Source organism: Aotus nancymaae, unplaced genomic scaffold, assembly GCF_030222135.1.
Source record: "Aotus nancymaae isolate 86718 unplaced genomic scaffold, 86718_ANA_hifiasm-v0.15.2.pri h1tg000028l, whole genome shotgun sequence".
NCBI classification, from domain to species: domain Eukaryota; kingdom Metazoa; phylum Chordata; class Mammalia; order Primates; family Aotidae; genus Aotus; species Aotus nancymaae.
Genome location: NW_026988441.1, coordinates 3,380,206 through 3,400,994, shown reverse-complemented (window position 1 = coordinate 3,400,994; position 20,789 = coordinate 3,380,206). Strand labels below are relative to the sequence as shown.

Genomic DNA, 20,789 nt, shown 5'->3' with positions numbered 1-20,789 from the left:
GTCCCGGCCTCTAGTATGCGCGCGCAATTTCCTGCAAACCCGGAAGCGGACCGCTGGGAGTGAACGCCTAGAGGGCAGTTTCCGGTAGACCCGGAAGTCGATCGCTTGGAGAGAGTGTTTCCACGAAGCGCGTGAGTTTCTCTTTGTCTAGACTAACTCTAGGCTGCCCAGTTCTTTTGGGCTTCTATAGCCGGGATATGAGCGGCAGGCAGACCTGGAAATCCCGGCACGGCTTTCTCCACCCCGAGTAAATTCAGACGTCCTTTGAGAGTCTCGGAGTCGCTTTCCTGCGTGTTAAAATCGCTTGGAGGCTACTCCTGTGCCCGGTCTTTCTGCCCTATGGCCATGTAGACATCTCCTATCGTGGAGATTTCCTGCTTCAAATTCTTTACTAATCCCAAGACACGCTCCGTACCACCTCAAGTCCTTACCTGCGAGGTAGATTCAAGTCTCTCGTCCCCCAGCCTCGGCCTTTTTGGCCCCTGGAGCGCGGCGCCGCAACGCGGCACGAGACACCGCGTACTCTGCCCGGTTTCTGCAGCCTCCACTCCTCTCCTAGCCCACTCCTGGCTTTTTCCTCCTTGATCTGGAGCCTGTGTTCCCCAGGCCTCCCTTTCCCTGCCACCGCTTCTCCTGACCCCGAGTGGGGGGAGTGACTTCTATCTCCTGACATCCAGTCTTCTCTGGAGCCAGCTTCCAGCGCACTGAAAATGAGCTCTTCCGGAGGTGGGCATCTTACTCCACTCTCCTCCCTGTGAATGTGTGGAGAAAAATAGATGGAGAACGAGTCAGAAGAAGTAGAGAAATTTTGAGAGAAATGAAGAATGAGAGACTCATTAACAGACGGCAAAGTAGAAGGTGAGTGAGGGGTTTGCAGAGACACAGTGAAAGAAGGTGCCGAGAAAGTAGCAAGGGGAGAAAAGTAACTAAAAATGTAGAGAAAACTGGATCTGTAGAAAGACAAAAGTTCAACAAGATAGGGAAGGCTCCTCAGACAGAGAGGGGGAGGGATTTGAAGCCAGGGCATTCAGAGCAGCATGGTGCTGGGACAGTCAGAGGGGGCAGCTGGTGACAAGGAGAGCAGGGGGAGGCCTGGGATCTCGGGGTGCCAGAGAGTGGGGACAGAGGGTGTGTAACAGGGAAGATGGAATTTTACAGGGAGAGCCCAAGGGGAGCTGAGATGTGGGAGGAAAGAGGTGGAAATGTATGGAGATTAGGGACAATGAAAGATTGGGCAGAAAGAGGAATAAGTGAAACAAATTGTAAAAATGGCGCAGAATAGGTGGGAGAAAAGGAATAGAGGAAAGAAGGGGACAAAGAGAAGAAGAGAAGGGGCTCGAAATGTACAGAATCCTGGGGGAAAATAAAGAGAAAAAAAGAGCTAGGGAAAAAAGATGTGAATGAGATATACGTACAGAATGAGGCAGGGAAACAGTAGTGAGAAAAGGGGGACTCAGGTTACAAACGACTGGTCAGTTGATTGGAAGTTATGATTAAATTGTGACATTAATTTATTTATAATATAAAATTTGTCTAAAATACATGAGGCCTCGGACTGTGTCTCACGTGTGTAATCCCAAAACTTTGGGAGGCTGAGGTGGGCGGATCACTTGAGTTGACACCAGTCTGACCAACAAGGTGAAATCCCATCTCTAGTAAAAATACAAAATTAGCTGGGCATGATGGCCTGCGTCTGTAATCCCAGCTACTTGGGAGGCTGAAGCAGGAGAATCGCTTAATCCTGGGGAGTCAAAGGTTGCAGTGAGCCTATATCACACCACTCCCCTCCAGCTTAGGTGACAGAGCATTACTCTGTCACAAAAAAAAAAGAAAACACACACACACACAAACACACATGAAGATGTGTGTTTATAAGGCATGTGCATTCTGTAATTCTTGGCATCAGAAGATAGCTTCCATTTGTAATCTCTATTCTGCCAGAGGGCCAGAGGGCAGTGACTGGGCTCATTCAGGTGTGATTCACTCTCTTCTCTTTTCCTTCTTCTTTTTTTTTTTTTAAATTGGAGACAGTGTCTTATTCTGTTGCTCAGGCTGGAGTGCAGTGGCATCGTCTCGACACACTGCAACCCCCATGTCCCTGGTTCAAGCAATTCTCCTGCCTCAGGCTCCTGAGTAGCTGGAATTACAGGCGCACACCATCATGACCAGCTAATTTTTTTGTATTTTAAGTAGAGGTGGAGTTTCACCATGCTGGTCAGACTGATATCAAACTCCTGACCTCAGGCAATCTGCTCACCTTGGCCTCCCAAAGTGCTGGGATTACAGGCGTGAGCCACCACACCTGGCCACTCTCTTCTCTTTTCTTGGAATGGACTAGGGTGTGAGTGAGTGTATAAGATAGGAAAAACCCGAGTGGTTTTTTGTACTCTCACAGTGAACACAATGGAGAGCACTCAACACAGAATGCCTTATCTCTGGTCACCAAAATAATATGGTGATACTTGTCACCAACAAGCAATTCTTCATCAAACAGCAACTGGGTGTTCTGTAATTTAGCTCAGTTTAACTGCTCAGTGTAGGAACGGCCACACACATGTAGTAAAAACAGTGTGGTTTCTTCCTATCTCAGATAGTAAGAGGAAGAGTTTTCCAGCAGGCCCACTCACCTGTCTCTAGGTCTCTGTTCTTACTCAGTAGTGACTGTGAATTGTCCCTGCTGCTGGCTGCTGCTGACCGTGAGACTTTGTGCCACAAGCCAGCCCCATTCACACTCTCATGATGACATGGCATCCCTCCTCCACAGTGTCATCAGTTTTTACTTCGAGGCAATTATGTTGATCAATGTGACCAGATGGAGGTGTTGCCCATCAAAACACACACACATGCGCACACACACACACACACAGAGTAATGCCTTTATTGGTGAGTGTACCCAGATGGAGTTATTGCCCATTAAAACACGCACACACATACACACACACAGTAATTCCTTTTTTATTTTTATTTTTATTTTTCTTAAAAGATGGGGTTTCACCATGATGGCCACACACTGGTCTTGAACTCCTGACCTCAGGTGATCCACTCACCTCGGCCTCCCAAAGTGCTAGGATTACAGGCGTGAGCCACTGAGCCCCGCCACAGTAATGCCTTTATTGGTCAGTGTACCCAGATGGAGGTGTTGCCCATTAAAACACAGGCGCGCGCACACACACACATACACACACACACACACACACACACACACAGTAATGCCTTTATTTTTTTCCCTAGTGTTTCATCTTCAGAAGAAAAAGGGAAGTAGTAGCTACATTTTTACTTGCAGTAAGTATGCCTTTTCTGTGCTCTTTGTAAGAGCACAGTATACCAAAATCTTGTTTAGGCTCGCTCTCTCTCTCTCAAACTCCTCCACTTCTTCCTTGACCCCATCCAATCAGGTTTTGACACCAACCATTCTACTGCTCCTTTTTTTAATGAGTCACCATTGATTTCTCAGTTTCTAAATCCAGTTATTTTTTCATTCGTTTAATTTTTAGAGACAAGGTCTTGCTCTGTCACCCAAGCAGGCATGCCATGGCACAGTCATAGTTCATTGTAACCTCAAGTTCCTGGGCTCCAGCAATCCTCCCATCTCAGCCTCTGGAGTAGATAGGACTATGGGCTTGTCCCTCTGCCTAGCTGATTCAAAAAAATAAATAAAAAATAATTTTTTTTTCTGAGAAGGAGTCAACTCGGTTGCCCAAGCTGGAGTGCAGTGACATGATCTCGGCTCACTGCAACCTCTGCCTCCCAGGTTCAAGCAGTTCCCTGCCTCAGCCTCCCGAGTAACTGGGATTACAGGCGTCCGCCACCACGCCTGGTTAATTTTTATATTTTTAGTAGAGATGGGTTTCACCATCTTGGCCAGGCTGGTCTTGAACTCCTGACCATGTGATCCAACCGCCACAGCCTCCCAGAGTGCTGAGATTACAGGTGAGTCACTGCGCTTAGCAAAAAAAAATTTTGTTTTTAGAGACAAAGTCTCACTATATTACCCAGGCTGGTCTTGAACTCCTGACTTCTAGCCATCTTCCTACAAAGAAGTGATGGGATTATAGGCATGAGCCCCTGTACCATGCTTAAATCCTCATCTGAATTTTCTGTCCTCATCTTTCTCTCTCAGCAGCATGTTTCACAGCTGATCGCTATTTTTTTCTCAGCTTTGAAGACAGTGTTCATATGTTTTTTTCCACTTCAGTTTTCTGTGGAAAGTGTTCGTATTTTTTTAAATCTGTTTAAAATTTTTCTCATTACTTCCATGTCTTACCAGTTTCCTCTGCTGGTGTCTCCTGAAGTGTCTTCTCTGAATATGGAAATGCCACCCAATTTAGTCCTTAAACCTGTTCTCTCTGTCCGCAGCCTCTGCTTTTCCTTTTGGGGTCATCTTATGGCTTTACCTACCACCAGCTTGTCTCTGTTTGCCCTCTCCACCCACCCCGTCCCCTGAATTCCAGAGGCCTGTGTCTAGTTGTGTTCTTGACGTCTTCTGGGACATCCACAGGTATCTCCACCTCCATGTGTCCAAAAGAGACTTTCTGAACTCCCCAAACACCTTCTTCTCCAGTCCAGCACATCTCAGATGAGGGACACCTTGTGCTTTGTGGGGATTAACTAACCCTGTCAGAATGTGCTTAAAATACAGGAGATACTACTTGTGTTTTAATTTATAATGCAAAGAATGAATGACACATTTACTTAAAATGACCGAAGAAATAGATTGTTTCAAAATTTCTTTTGATGTGTGGAAGAAAAATATTTGAGGAGCTCAGCCCTGCCTGATCTGCTTCCCCAGGAGCTCTCTGACCTCCTCTCCTGCCTCTGTTCTTCCCGCTCCCTCTACTGCAACCACACAGCCCCCTTTCCTTCTCCATGAGTGTTTCAATGGTGTGATCTTGGCTCACTGCAACCTCTGCCTCCTGGATTCAAGTGATTTTCCTGCCTCAGCCTCCCGAATAGCTGGTACTACAGGCACATGTCACCACACCCAGCAAATTTTTGTATTTTTAGGAGCGATGAGGTTTCACCGTGTTGGCCAGGCTGGTCTTGAATTCCCGACCTTGTGATCTGCCTGCCTCAGCCTCCCAAAGTGCTACTATTACAGCCGTGAGCCACCGCGCCCTGCTGCATTTTGTATTTTTAAAATAAGTGGTTGATTAAAGCATGATTTGAGGAATCACGTGGTTTATTACTACATAAACAGTTTTTTTGTTTTTAGGTTCACAATTTTTTTTTTTTTTTGAGACGGAGTTTCGCTCTTGTTACCCAGGCTGGAGTGCAATGGCGCGATCTCGGCTCACTGCAGCCTCCACCTCCTGGGTTCAGGCAATTCTCCTGCCTCAACCTCCCGAGTAGCTGGGATTACAGGCATGCGCCACCATGCCCGGCTAATTTTTTGTATTTTTAGTAGAGACGGGGTTTCACCATGTTGACCAGGATGATGTCAATCTCTTGACCTCGTGATCCACCCGCCTCGGCCTCCCAAAGTGCTGGGATTACAGGCGTGAGCCACCGCGCCCGGCTTAGGTTCACAATTTTAAAGCAGGAAAGAATAAAGTGAAACAATCTCAGAGGGAATCCACTCAACAGAGGAGGTACCTTAACCTCATAGTGGAGTGATTTCTGAAATTATTAACATCTGTTTGCTCAGGATGAATCAGGCCTATGAAGAAAGTCAGAGTTGGAGGAGTACCTCAGAGGGAGGTCTTTCCTTTGTGTGTGGCTGTGGCACAGGAAGGAGGTATGTTGATTCTAAGCCCTAAACAGCATATTTTTGACATTCAGGATTCAGTTCCAAAGAGACATATGTAAGGAAGCAACTCGGAAGAGGAAAGGAAAGAAGTCAGGAATGGCCCTTAGTCAGGTAAGGTAATATTCTTAGTGGATTGTTCTGTCTCTGTATCTTTTTTTTTTGAGACAGAGTTTCGCTCTTGTTACCCAGGCTGGAGTTCAATGGCGCAATCTCGGCTCACTGCAACCTCCGCCTCCTGGGTTCAGACAATTCTCCTGCCTCAGCCTCCCGAGTAGCTGGGATTACAGGCACATGCCACCGTGCCCAGCTAATTTTTTGTATTTTTAGTAGAGATGGGGTTTCACCATGTTAACCAGGATGGTCTCGATCTCTTGACCTCATGATCCACCCACCTCGGCCTCCCAAAGTGCTGGGATTACAGGCGTGAGCCACCATGCCCGGCTCTGTCTCTGTTTCTTCCTGAAATACCCGGCATTGGAGTTGCTAATCTCTGACTCTGATCATCCTTCCTGTCTGGTTTCCTTGCACTTACCCATGGCTACTTCCGGTTCCTTCATTTCCACTTGAGATTCTAGTTCTCTATGACCCAGTGACATGAGCTTGGGGATAGGCTGCACTGGGCATGGTCCTGGGAAGGGCTCAGCCCGAGACGTGGATGGAGACGGGGTGTGGGCCCCATGGTGTCAGGGCTGCTGGGCAGCAGGGAGTGTTGAGGGTCCACATCTGATGCACCCTCAGTGTTCTGTGAACTAGAATTAGAGAAGCTGTGTGCAGAAGTTACTTTCTTTTTTTTTTTTTTGAGACAGAGTCTTTCTCTGCCAGCCAGGCTGGAGTGCAGTGGCATGATCCCTTCTCATTACAACCTCTGCCTCTCAGGTTCAAAGGATTCTTCCACCTCAGCCTCTCGAGTAGCTGGGATTACAGGTGCACACCACCCCCGCATCTAACTTTTGTGTTTCTAGGAGAGATGGGGTTTCACCATATTGGCCACGTTGATCTTTAATGCCAGCCTCAAGTGATCTGGCCACCTTGGCCTCCCAACGTGCTGGGATTACAGGCATGAGCCACCTCACCCAGCTGAAAGTTACATATCAATGTGCATGAGTATTTGGTAAATTCTGGAAAAAGAGTTGACAAAAGGGACATTTTTTCTGCCTGATTTTGAATGACATTGGAAGCTAAACAATCTGTCTGTCTTACTCAGATATCTTAATGATTGGCAAAGGAATGGAATATTTAGATAAAGACATCAGTGATAGTGTTTTATTCCCTTTATAAACTATTCTATTTTAAAATATGAAATCAAGCTGAATGTCTTAACAGCAGGACATTCAAAAGCATTTACACATCTGTCACCTTTTGCCGTTTTTGTCTCTGTCTCTGGCTTGGTTCAGGGAAGATGCTCCGTCATCGTTCTCAGCACGTGCTTCACACAGAGACTGGCATTCCTGCAGGCAGCATTTACACATCTGTCACGTTTTGCCGTTTTCTGTCTCTGTCTCTGGCTTGGTTCAGGGAAGGTGCTCTGTCATCGTTCTCAGCACGTGCTTCACACAGAGACTGGCATTCCTGCAGGCAGCATTTACACATCTGTCACGTTTTGCCGTTTTCTGTCTCTGTCTCTGGCTCAGTTCAGGGAAGGTGCTCTGTCATCGTTCTCAGCACGTGCTTCACACAGAGACTGGCATTCCTGCAGGCAGTCTTGTGCAGCTGCTGTGCTAGTCGGAAAAGGTTATAATTTTGCTTAGAGATTGCAGCTTAAGTTTTTTCTTTCTTTCTTTTTTTTTTTTTAAGTGATGGGATCTCACTATGTTGCCCAGGCTGGTCTTGAATTCCTGGGCTCAAGCAATCCTCCTGCCTTGGCCTCCCAAAGTACTAGGATTACAGGTGTGAGCCGCTGCACCCGGCCTAGAATTTTTTGTCACTAGAGAGAAGGAAATCATGTTCTTGTACTACCAATTATTATTAAGTATTGTTTTTCTGGGTTTTTTTGTTTTGTTTTTCTTTTTCTTTTTTATTTAAGATGGAGTTTCCCTCTTGTTGCCCAGGCTGGAGTGCAATGATGCAATCTCAGCTCACTGCACCCTCTGCCTCCCAGGTTCAAGTCATTCTCCTGCCTCAGCCTCCCGAGTAGCTGGGATTACAGGTGCTGCCACACCTGGCTAATTTTGTAATTTTAGTAGAGACAGGTTTTCTCCATGTTGGCCAGGCTGGTCTCAAACTTCTAACCTAGGGTGATCCACCCGCCTCGGCCTCCCAAAGTGCTGGGATTACAGGCGTGAACACCACACCTGGCCAAGTATTGTATTTTTTAAACAATCAAATTATGTGTACTTTTAAATAATGAAAGTCCAAACAAACATGCAGCTTACCAGCATATCAGGTACAAAGCATCCCGTGCCCTGTCCAGCCTTCCACCCTCCCTCATATCTCATCGGGGAGCCACTGTTGTCAGCTCTGCAGCAAGGGTCCTCTCAAGTCCTGGGCAAATGTGTTTATATAGCATCGTGATGCATGTTTTTAAATCCTCAGTGATTGTTTTGTTGTGACGTTTTATTCTGAACATTGTGAAAATTTGCATGTTTTCATGTTAGGAAGATGGATTGCTTGCTCCTTTCCATCCTCATGTAAATGTTCTCTGAATTAGAAATCAGTCACCTCTCTCACCACGCCTGGCTAATTTTGTATTTTTAGTAGAGATGGGGTTTCTCCATATTAGTTAGGCTGGTCTTGAACTCCTGACCTCAGATGATCCACCTGCCTCAGCCTCCCAAAGTGCTGGGATTATAGGTGTGAGCCGCCATGCTCAGCTGGTCTCCTATTTTTAATCACCTACCATATAATGTTTATAAACTAAATTGAGTACAACTTACACATTTTTATTGTTGCAAACATGCTGAAATACACATTAGGAAAAATAATACTTACAGGTAGGCACAGTGGTGCGTGCCTTTAGTTTCCCACGTGGGAGGCTGAGGAGGGAGGATCCTTTGACGCCAGGAGCTCAAGGCTGTGGTTCACTATGAATGGCCACCGCCATTCAATTTGGACAATGTACTAAGATCCTGTGTCTAAAAATTGCGAACCAAAGTAATAATGAAAAATATCAGGTAAAAAATAGGTCACTGAGAGACAACTCCTCTTATTTCAGGTGATGTGTGTAAGTGTGTATGTGTACTAGTATATATGAGTGTTAGTGTATATTTGTGTGTGTACCTGTGATGTGTGTGCTTGAGTGCACAGATGAGCAAGCCTATGGTTTTTATGAATGGCATGTCATCATTTTATGTAAATCGTATATTTTTTTATCAGTTGAAATTACATCTTAAATATTTACCAGGATGTTCAAATTTTTCTACACTATCATGTTAATGAGCTGATATCTGTAAGAATAATAATGTATTATGGGGATATATAGCATTTTATATATATGCAGATACAGTGACCTTTTAGGCAGTTCGGTGTTTTTAATCCTTGAACTTGTTTTAAGTTTACTGAATTAGGTAATTGTCAGTTTAGTTTTGTTACTGATTTGTTACTTGACCGTTTTATTTGTTAGGTTTGATTCTAATATCCAGACACATGGGATCTGGTGCTTACCCTGCCATTTTCAGCCCTCACACCTGGGGCAAGTCTCCCAGAGTATATGTGAAAGAGTTATCTCTTCAGTAAGATAGGAACAGATGGTTCTTTTTTGGGGTTTTGTTGCTATACCAGTTAGTTCATGTAAAGCATTTAGAATAATGCCTGTCACATGGGAGGTGTTACATTCAGCCATTGCTATTGTTACCATCATCACAGCTTTCAGATTTTGACCATTTTTCTTTTTTTTTTTTTGAGACAGATTTTCGCTCTGTCACAAGGCTGGAGTGCAGGGGCACGATTTTGGCTCACTGCAACCTCTGCCTCCTGGGTTCAAGCAGTTCTGTCAGCCTCCCGAGTAGCCAGGATTACAGGTGCTCACTACCATACCCAGCTAATTTTTTTGTATTTTTAGTAGAGACAGGGTTTTACCGTGTTGGCCAGGCTGGTCTCAGCTCCTGACCTCAGGTGATCTGCCTGCCTTGGCCTCCCAAATTGCTGGGGTTACAGGCATGAGCCACCACATCTGGCCAAGATTTTGACCATTTTAAAAAACTGCTGTAGGTCAGGTGTGGGAGGATAGCTTGAGCTTAGGAGTTCAAGACCAGTCTGGGCAACATGGTGAGACCCCATCTTTACAAAAAATACAGAAATTAGCCAGGTGTGGTGGCGTGAGCCTGTATTGCCAGCTACTCCAGAGGCTGAGATTGGAGGATCACTTGAGCTTGGGAGGTGGAGGTTGTAGTGAGTCGAGATTATGCCACTGCACTCCAGTCTGAGTGACAGAGTGACACCCTGTTTCAAAAAAAAGAAAAACCACTGTAGGCATCGTCATCTCTGAAGACACCTCTTGAATTGTATCTCAGGTAGACACTGGATATCACTTGGTGTGTGAAAACACCTAACACTTGTATATAGAGATAACCCTGATTTAATTTTTTTTTGTTTGTATTGTCCACAAAATGAGACATCTGTACTGATTTAAAGAATGTCATAGGCCGGGTGTGGTGGCTCACACCTGTTATCCCAGCACTTTCGGAGGCTGAGGCGGGTGGATCACTTGAGGTCAGAAGTTCAAGACCAGCCTGACCAACATGGTGAAACCCTGTCTCTAAAAAAAAAAAAAAAAAAAAGAATGTCATAAGGCCGAGAGGCCAGGCACTGTGGCTCACGCCTGTAATCCCAGCACTTTGGGAGGCCGAGGTGGGTGGATCACCTGAGTTCAGGAGTTCGAGACCAACCTGGCCAACATGGAGAAACCCTATCTCTTAAAAAAAAAAAAAAGAATGTCATAACTTGTCATGGAAAAGTATAATAAAACAACAATTACAGACACATAACTGGCTCAAGAGTACCTTAATGTGGATTTTTCACAGAGCTCACTTCAGTGGAGTCAGTCCTTAACAACTGTCTTCTCATTCTGTGTGAAGATGAGCACTCTCTCCATACCCTGTGGCTGAAATGTGGATTTCCTTTTAGGGACCCTTGACATTCATGGACGTGGCCATAGAGTTCTCTCAGGAGGAGTGGAGATGCCTGGACCCTGCTCAGAGGACTTTATACAGGGACGTGATGTTGGAGAACTACAGGAACCTGGTCTCCCTGGGTGAGGATAATGTCCCCCCAGAAGCTGGGCTCTGCCCTGGTGGATCTCTGCGTTGTCTCTTGGGAGCCTCTTGGGAGCTCCTGCATTGCTTGACTGAGATTGAAACCTTGTTGACTCAAAATTGAAAAGCTCCATTATACTTTCTGGACTTGAAATATCCCCTTTCTTCAGATGTTCTGCTCCCTTCACGATTCATCATTGGTGGCACCAGGGCTGAAGTATGCATGAAAGCTTCTGACAAATTTTTAAAATATCCAATTTCCTGTTTCCCCCGCTTGTGCTTTTGATTCTGTAGTTCTCGGAAGGGGGCTTGATGTCTGTGTGTTGCAGTGTTCCCTAAGCATTCAGAAAGAGGCAGTCAGTGGATGAATTTGTGAAATGCTGTTTTTGATTGATTTGTAATATCCTCTCTCCTACCTACATATAGGGCTTGGACTTGGGAGATGCCATAGCACACATTTATTCTTTCTTTTTATAAATAGGAGTGGGTCTTCCTGACCTGAGTTTTATCTCCATGTTGGAGCAAAAGAGAGAACCCTGGACTCTGCAGAGTGAAGAGAAAATGGCAAGGAATCCAGATGGCAGGGAATGCATCAAAGGTGTGAACACAGGTAAGAGCTCCAGTGGGCAAAGAAGAGGGCCCATAATTTTTGTTTTTTGAGACAGTGTCTCACTCTGTCATCCAGACTAACTGCAGTGGCAATCATAGCTCACTGCAGCCTTGAATTCCTGGACTCAAGGGATCCTCCTGGCTTCATCATCCAGTGTTGGGATTACAGGCATGAGCCACTGTACCCTGCAAAGCCACACTCTTGGATAGCTTTTGGGAAACTCTCTGTGAGTGGGACAAAAGTTGAAGTCTTGTGAGTTCTGAACAGGCATTTTTCTTTATATTCCTATTTATTTTTGGAAACAGGGTCTCTCTCACATCACCAGGCCAGAGTCCAGTGGCATGATTACAACTTGCTGCATCCTTGACTTCCTGGGCTCAGGGGATTCTTCCACTGCAGCCTCCTGAATAGCTGGGACTACAGGTGTACGCCACCATGCCTGGCTAATTTTTTGTATTTTTTGTGGTGATGGCATTTCACCATGTTACCCAGGCTGCTCTGGAGCTCCTGGCCTCAAGCAATCCACCTGCCTCAGCTTCACAAACTGTTAGGATTACAGATGTGAGCCACCATACCCAGCAAGGTGTTTTGTTTAATTGGTACATATTTGTGGATCGTTAAATTTTTCTTCTTTTGGCTGTGCACAGTGGCTCATGCCTGTAATCCAGCACTTTGGGCGGCCGAGGCCAGCAGATCACTTGAGGCCAGGAGTTCAAGATCAGCCTGGCCAACATGGTGAAACCCTGCCTCTACTAAAAATATAAAAATCAGCAGTGTGTAATGGCAGACACCTGTAATTCCGGCTACTCAGGAGGCTGAGACAGGGGAATCGCTTGAACCCAGGAGGCAGAGGTTCCAGTGAGCCGAGATCATGCCACTGCACTCCAGCCTGGGCGACAGAGGGAGACCCATCTCAAAAACTGTAAAAATAAAAATTTTTTTACAGTTTTTTTGTTTCGTTAATTTCAGCATTTCATCCCTCTGCCTCCCGAGTAGCTGGGTTTATAGACATGCACCACCACACCTGGCTAATTTCTATACTTTTAGTAGAGACAGGATGTTTCCATGTTGGCCAGGCTGGTCTCTAACTTCTGGCCTCATGTGATTAGCCCCCATTGACCTCCCACAGTGCTTGGGATTACAGGCGTAAGCCACTGCACCCGGCCCAAAACATTCCATTTTAAATGTTAACAGCTTATCTTTGATTAGGTACAGAAAGCTCTGCTTACCAACTCTGCTCTCACTTTCTGTTATTACTGGCATAAATTAATCTTACATATTTTATGTTCCCATTAACGTATGTTTATAATGCTTTTTAAATGAATATGTCCTTTTTTTTTTGAGATGGAGTCTCCCTCTATTACCCAGGCTGATCCTGGCTCACTGTAGACTCTGCCTCCTGAGTTCAAGCAATTCTCCTGCCTCAGCCTCCTGAGTAGCTGGGATTAAAGGTGTCTATCACCACCCCTGGCTAATTTTTGTATTTTTAGTAGAGATAGGTTTTTGCTGTCTTGGCCAAGCTGGTCTCCAACTCCTACCTTGGCCTTCCAAAGTGCTAGGATTAGGCATGAGCCACCGCGCCGGCCGGCCTGATTATGTCTTTTAAACTGTAGGAAAGACTTTAAAGTCAAGTTACAAGTGAAAAGTGCAGTAATACATGTTTCTGTATTTGATCATTTGTTGACCTTTTATGATGAGCTTTTTTATTGTATTGTTTATTTTGGGGGGATGGAGTTTTGCTCTTGTCGCCCAGGCTGGAGTTCAATGGCAGGATCTCGGTTCACTGCCACCTCTCATCCTGGGTTCAAGTGATTCTCCTGCCTCAGCTTCCCGAGAAGCTGAGATTACAGGGGCCCACCACCACACCCAGATAATTTTCATATTTTTAGGAGAAACGGGGTTTCATCATTGGCCAGGCTGGTCTCAAACTCCGGACCTCAGGTGATCCACCCGCCTTAGGCTCTCGAAGTGCTGAGATTATAGGCGTGAGCCACCGCGCCCAGCCTGTGATGAGCTTTACATTTTCATTTAGGTTAAAGAGTACTTTCCTTTCGTCTGGAATGCTGCTTTTTGCATTTCCTCTTGAACAGGTCTGGAATGCTAATTAACTTCCTCAGCTCTTCTTTATCTAGGAAAGTCTATAAGTCGTTATTTTTGCAGGTGAGTTTTGCTACGTGTAGTATTCTGCATAGCTGTTTTGCTTACTTTTCTTTAAGCACTTTCAGTCTGTCACCTCCTTTCTAGCTGGAAGATGTCGGCTGGAAAATACATATAATTTCACAGTGTTTCCTGTTGTCTGACAAGTCTCTTTTTTGTTTCTGCTCTCAAGATTGTGTCTTTGTCTCCTTTGACTTTTGATAATTTCTTTACAGTATGTCTCTGTGTGAATGTATTTGGCTTAATTTTAGTTAGAATGGTCAAGCCTCTTTTTTCTTTTGAGATGGAGTTTCATTCTTTTGCCCAGGCTGGAGTGCAATGGCATGAGATTGGCTCACTGCAATCTCCGCCTCCCGGGTTCAAGCAATTCTCCTGCCTCAGCCTCCCAAGTAACTGGGATTACAGGTGCCTGCCACCATGCCTGGCTAATTTTTTATATTTTTGTTTTGTTTTGTTTTTGGAGGTGGAGTCTCACTCTCACCCAGGCTGGAGTGCAGTGGCGCCATCTCGGCTCACTGCAGCCTCCACCTCCTGGGTTCAAGCAATTCTCCTGTCTCAGCCTCACGAGTATCTGGGACTACAGGTGCACACCGCTAAGCCTGGCTAATTTTTTGTATTTTAGTAGAGATGAGGTTTCACCATGGTGCCCAGGCTGGTCTCAAACTCCTGAGCTTAGGCAGTCCACCCCGCTTGGCCTCTCAAAGTGCTAGGATTACAGGTATGAGCTACTGTACTGGCTAATTTTTGGTATTTTTTAGTAGAGGCAGGGTTTCACCATGTCAGCCAGGCTAATCTTGAACTCCTGATCTCAGGTAGTCCACCTGCCTCGGCCTCCCAAAGTGCTGGGATTACAGATGTGAGCCAATGTTTTCGGTCTGGTCAAGCCTCTTGAATTTCTGTATTCAGTTCTTTCCTCAGATTTGGGATGTTTCGGAGATTATTTCTTCAACTGCAATTTTTTTCTTTTTTGAGACAGTTTCACTCTTGTTACCCAGGCTGGAGTGCAATGGCGTGATCTCGGCTCACCGCAACCTCCGCCTCCTGGGTTCAGGTAATTCTGCCTCAGCCTCTCGAGTAGCTGGGACTATAGGCGTGCGCCACCATGCCCAGCTAATTTTTGTATTTTTAGTAGAGATGGGGTTTCACCTTATTGACCAGGATGGTCTCGATCTCTTGACCTCGTGATCCACCCGCCTCGGCCTCCCAAATGCTGGGATTATAGGCGTGAGCCACCGCACCCGGCCTCAACTGCAATTTTTGATCCTCTGTTTTCTCCTTATGCGCCTCCAATAGTTAGTATATTTTCCCACTTGATTGTTCTTCAGAAATCTATAAGAAAAACTACTGTTTCCTTTTCTTCATTGTATTTTCTTTTCTTTTTTTTTTTTTTTGAGATGGAGTTTTGCTCTTGTTGCCCAGGTTGAGTGCAGTGGCATGATCTCGGATCATTCAACCTTCGCCTCCCAGGTTCAAGCGATTCTCTTGCCTCAGCCTCCCAAGTAGCTGGGATTACAGGCATGCACTATCACGCATGGCTAATTTTGTATTTTTAGTATAGATGGTGTTTCTCTGTGTTGGCCAGGCTGGTCTCGAACTCCCAACCTCATGTGATTCGCTCACCTCAGCCTCCCAAAGTGCTGGGATTACAGCGTGAGCCACCTCACCTGGCTTGTGTTTTCTTTTTGCTCATTGTTTCTTCCTTAAGTCTGCTCCCTGTTTCTTGTGCCTTACTCAGTCTGCTGCTGAACCCTCTAGTGAACATTTACTTCAATCATGGTATTTCAGCTCCACAATTCTTATTCTCTTTTTAATAGTTTCTCCCATGTTTTGTATCCACCCCCGCTTTTTTTTTTTTTTTTGAGACAGAGTCTCATTCCATTGCCCAGGCTGGAGTGCAGTGACACAATTTTGGGTCGCTGCAACCTCTGCCTCCTGGGTTCAAGTGGTTCTTCAGCCCAGGCCTCCCGAGTAGCTGGGATTACAGGCACCTGCCATGATACTCTCCTTTTCATGCATGATTTTCCTGATTTCATACAGTTGTCTCTCTCAATTATGTTTTAGCTCATTAAGCATCTTAAAGACAGTTGCTTTCGATATTTGTCAAGTAATCAGAGGGCTGCCTTTTTCTAGGTTGGAGATTTGTTTGTTTCTTTGTTTAATTTTAGCCATATTTCCATGTCCATTTGTAGGCCATGTAATTTTTTTTTTAGGTTTGCTAAAACAACCACTTCTCCCAGTTCATTTCTTTCTTTCTTTCCTTTCGTTTGTTCATTCCTTCCTTCCTTCCCTCCTTCCTTCCCTCCCTCCTTTCTTTCCTTTCCTTCCTTCCTTCCTTTCTTTCTTTCTGTTCTTTCTTTCTCTATGTCTTTCTGTCTGTCTCTCTCTCTCTCTCTCCCCCTCCTCTCTCTCTTCTCTCTCACTCCCTCTCTTCCCTTGAGACTGAATCTCACTTTGTCGCCCAGGATAGAGTGCAGTGGCACAATCTTGGCTCACTGCAACCTCTGCCTCCTGGGTTCAAGCAATTCTCCTGCCTCAGCCTCCTGAGTAGCTGGGACTACAGGCACGTGCCACTGGGCCCGGCTAATTTTTGCATTTTTAGTAGAGACTGTTTCATTGTGTTAGCCATCTGATCTCGAACTATTGACCTGAAGTGATTGACCTCATAGTGTGTTTCACTATGTTGTCAAGGCTGGTCTCGAACTGTTGACCTCGAGTGAAACCGGCCCACCTTGGTTTCCCAAAGTGCTGGGATTATAGACGTGAGCCACTGCACCGGCCATTCCAGTTCTTTTATGTAAGGATTGTACAGGGTGAGACGGTTACTGGGAACACTCAGTCCTTTGATGGACTTTTGGATTGTGGATGTGACTTTTGTGGATTGTGGAAGTACCATTACTAATGTCTATATAGCTGTTCTTGGATTTCTGGTTTTCCCTAAGAGGCTCATCCCTGCTTTTTCCCAGAAGCTTTCAGTTTCTGTTGTACTTCTCTACTTAAAACCTCTTTCAGACTTCCTATAGTTCTTTCGACTCCTGCAGATTCCCCACTGCTCCAATGCATCACCTCAGTTCCTTGTGTTTTCTGCACTGCCAGCATGATATACACAATATGCTGATATTCCTACCAATACCTGAGTCAGGTGAGGCAGAATCTAGATCCTCTGTCAGACACTAAACATGCCGTTATCATGGGTTGAAGTTCCACTGTTTTATTTCTGTTTTAGAGAGGAGCTCTAAATTGGGAAGTAGTACAGGAAACAAGCCTTGTAAAAGTCAACTTGGATTCCTGTTTCATTTACATCTGAGTGATCTGCAGCTATTTCAAGATGAAAGGAAAATGTCTGGATGTAAGGATGTTGAAAACCTCATAAATGACAATTTCTCACTTTCACCACTTCAAAACACTTCTTCCAGTGTCAAATCCTGCCTTTTAAGTAAATATAGAAATAATTTTGATGATACCAACCATCAAGTAATCCATATTGCAGACAATCTTTACAAATGCAATGAGTGTGGCAAGGTCTTTAGTTGCAGTTCAAAGCTTGTGATACATCAAAGAATGCATACTGGAGAGAAGCCTTACAAGTGTAATGAATGTGGCAAGGTCTTTAGTAGCAATTCAAACCTTTCACAACATCAAAGAATTCATACTGGAGAGAAGCCTTACAAATGTCATGAATGTGGCAAGGTCTTTCGTAGCAGTTCAAAGCTTGCACAACATCAAAGAATTCATACTGGAGAGAGGCCTTACAAATGTCATCAGTGTGACAAGGTCTTCAATCAAATTGCACACCTTGTACGACATCAGAAAATTCATACTGGAGAGAAACCTTACAGATGTAATCAATGTGGCAAAGTCTTCAGTCGCCATTCATATCTAGCAGAACATCAAACAGTCCATACTGGTGAGAAACCTTACAAATGTAATGAATGTGGCAAAGCGTTTTCAGTGCGTTCCAGCCTCATTACCCATCAGTTAATTCACACTGGAAGGAAACCTTACAAATGTAAAGAATGTGACAAGGTCTTTGGGCGCAAGTGTTTCCTGACCTCTCATCAGAGAATTCATACTAGAGAGAAACCTTATGGATGCAGTCAGTGTGGCAAGATCTTTAGTCAGAATTCAGACCTCATACGACATCGAAAAATTCATACTGACGAGAAACCTTACAAATGTAATAAATGTGGCACAGCGTTTAGAGAGTTTTCAGACCTCACTGCCCATTTTCTAATCCATAGTGGAGAGAAACCTTACGAATGTAAAGAATGTGGCAAAGTCTTCAGGTACAAGTCTTCTCTAACTAGTCACCATAGAATTCATACCGGAGAGAAGCCGTACAAATGTAACGAATGTGGCAAGGTCTTCAGTCGTAGTTCAAACCTTATATGCCATCAGAAAATTCATACAGGAGAGAAGCCTTACAAATGTAATGAATGTGGCAAAGTCTTTAATCAACCTTCATACCTTACAAGACATCAAATAATTCATACTGGAGAGAGACCTTACAGATGTAATGAATGTGGCAAAGCGTTTAGAGGGTGTTCTGGCCTTACTGCCCATCTTGCAATCCATGCTGAAAAGAAATCTCATGAATGTAAAGAATGTGGCAAGATCTTCAGTCACAAATCTTCCCTAACCAATCACCAGAGAATTCATATTGGAGAGAAACCTTACAAATGCACCCTGTGCAGTGAGGTCTTTAGTCACAATTCTGACCTTGCACAGCATCAGAGAATTCATTCATGAGAATGAATTCTTACAAACTGTGTATGGCAAGATCTTCATCATGAGTTCCAGCATTAACATCAGAGAGTCCATACCAAGTGGAAATCATATAAATGAAATGTATGCGACTCAGGCTTTATCAAGGTCTGCCAAATCACTGGACATCAAAATATACCTCTTGGATGAAACCACATAGATGGATTGTGTGTACTCAGGCTATTATTCAGGACCATTACTATAGAATACGATAGGATTTGCACAAGTAGCTTAGTCTCTGGTTCTCCAGTATTTATGATATGGCATGCTGCAGAATAATGCTGTTAAAATATGTTGAATCTCGTGAGATGATGTATATCGAAGGTGCAAGGCCATGTGGAAATGATCAGTTATATTCAGGTTATAAAAATTCAATCATTTGGGGCATGTAGAAAAGGCTACTTGACTCTTTATGACTGAAATCTCTTCATGTGCCTTCCATACAGGCCTTTCACTGTGGCCTCGGAAAGAATCAGGATGACAGGGCTGACTTCATTAGCTGAGGATTATTTCTATCCAGTTTCCTGATGAAGAACAACACTGCCTTTTCAGATTAAATACTGTCTGATTTAGAGAGCATGGAGGTGGGCAGAGTAACGTAAAACTCTGATGACCATCATCATATCATACTGTTGACCAGCACACTTCTGATGTAAGTGCACAGTGCTTCAGTATCTACCAGCTGACCATGAAATAGAGTATCCGTGATCTTAAGACGTGGGTTATTAATGGGAAGAGAGTAATAGGTTGCTGGGGTCTCATTATAGAGCAGAAATAATGCAAGGAAAAAGGTGGCCACCTTCTCCATTGAATAGCAGTAGTTGGTGTTTAGCAAAGACTGATGAGACAACATAGTCTTTTTTTTTTTCTTTTTTTTTTCTTCTCAGATAGCGTCTCTCTGCTGCCCAGGCTGGAGTTTAGTAGTGTGTTCTTGGCTTACTGCACCTTCCGCCTCCTGGGTTCAAGCAGTCCTTCTGTCTTAGCCTCCCAAGTAGCTGGACTACAGGTGTGCACCACCACACCCAGATCATTTTTGCATTTTTAGTAGAGACAGGGTTTACTATGTTGGCCAAGCAGGCCTTGGACTCCTGACCTCAAATGATCTGCCCACCTTGGCCTCCCAAAGTGCTGGAATTACAGGCATGAGCCACTGTGCCCGGCCAAATCAGCATATTCTCAAGTAGGATTCTCATTTAATTCTTGGCATTACAAGTTGCAACTTTTTTTTTAGAATGTATGTAGTTCTCATGTTTGCAGTAATAAAGTTTCATTTTTCCTACGTAAGAATGAATCCTGTCTTTTCTAACAACGTCATTTCATCCCACCTCAGGAGGATGGATGCTCAGTAGCACACAGTGATGTACCATTGGGATTTTAAGGTTGGAGCATCCAAAGCAGGTTTCTGGTTGTGAAATGAAACGTGTCATTTGGGCACATATCTTTCGGTAAGCGTGAATATAAGTAATCATACTAAGTACATGAGTTATATCTGTTCTCTGCCCTAGAATGTTTATGTGGGTACGATGAAAATCCCACAGCATGCCGGGCGCAGTGGCTCACGCCTGTAATCCCAACACTTTGGGAGGCCGAGGCAGGTGGATCATGAGGTCAAGAGATCGAGACCATCCTGGTCAACATGGTGAAACCCCGTCTCTACTAAAAAATATATAAAAAATTAGCTGGGCATAGTGGCACGTGCCTGTAATCCCAGCTACTCAGGAGGCTGAGGCAGGAGAATTGCCTCAACCCAGGAGGCGGAGGTTGCGTTGAGCCGAGATCGTGCCATTGCACTCCAGCCTAGGTAACGAGCGAAACTCCGTCTCAAAAAAGAAAAAAAAAGAATCCCACAGCAGTGTGCCTGCAGCATCCTGTACCCTCCAACACATGCATCGCTCTTGGTGAACGTTCACTGTATCATCATATGTCTCTCTCCCTGCCTTCCCCTCTCTCCCTCTCCCGCCTCTCCCTCTTCCGCTCCCTTCTCTCCCTCTCTCTCTCTTTGAGATGGAATTCTGCTATTATTACCTAGGCTGGAGTGCAGTGGCGTGATCTTGGCCCACTGCAACTTCCATCTCTCGGGTTGAAGCGATTCTCCTGCCTCAGCCTCCCAAGTAGCTAGGATTACAGGCATGCGCCACCATGCCCAGCTAATTTTGTGTTTTTAGTAGAGACGGTATCGGGCTAGTCTCGACCTTCTGACCTCAGGTGATCCACCTGCCTCAGCCTCCCAGAGTGCTGGGATTACAGACACGAGCTGCTGCGCCCAGCCTGATGTATATATTTTTGAAGACCTTTCGCTTTTTGAGCATAGTCTCAGCAATGCACC

At 44.9% G+C, this 20,789-nt stretch overlaps 1 protein-coding gene across 7 annotated transcripts; it reads left to right on the top strand.

Moving 5' to 3' along the window:
* The first annotated feature begins 61 nt into the window (after positions 1–61).
* Positions 62–19,908, top strand: ZNF528 (zinc finger protein 528). Of its 7 annotated transcripts, none has more exons than XM_064380931.1 (6): positions 62–131; positions 694–858; positions 5,779–5,857; positions 10,808–10,934; positions 11,417–11,545; positions 16,926–19,908. In XM_064380931.1, the coding sequence occupies exons 2-6, from the start codon at positions 818–820 to the stop codon at positions 18,446–18,448; spliced, it is 1,899 nt and encodes a 632-aa protein (XP_064237001.1). In that variant the 5' UTR covers positions 62–131; positions 694–817; the 3' UTR covers positions 18,449–19,908. The 7 variants fall into 7 exon arrangements, with proteins under 7 accessions (XP_064237001.1, XP_064237002.1, XP_064237003.1 ...); XM_064380932.1 differs by adding an exon at positions 3,232–3,282 and having other exon boundaries at positions 83–858; XM_064380933.1 differs by lacking the exon at positions 5,779–5,857 and adding exons at positions 3,232–3,282; positions 5,645–5,734 and having other exon boundaries at positions 83–858.
* The last annotated feature ends 881 nt before the right edge of the window (positions 19,909–20,789 follow it).

Coding starts and splice junctions, on each gene's coding strand:
- ZNF528 (XM_064380931.1), top strand. CDS start 818: ATGAAGAATGAGAGACTCATTAACAGACGGCAAAGTAGAAG. Junction 5,858..10,807: donor CAGGAATGGCCCTTAGTCAG/GTAAGGTAATAT, acceptor ATTTCCTTTTAG/GGACCCTTGACATTCATGGA. Junction 10,935..11,416: donor CAGGAACCTGGTCTCCCTGG/GTGAGGATAATG, acceptor TTTTATAAATAG/GAGTGGGTCTTCCTGACCTG.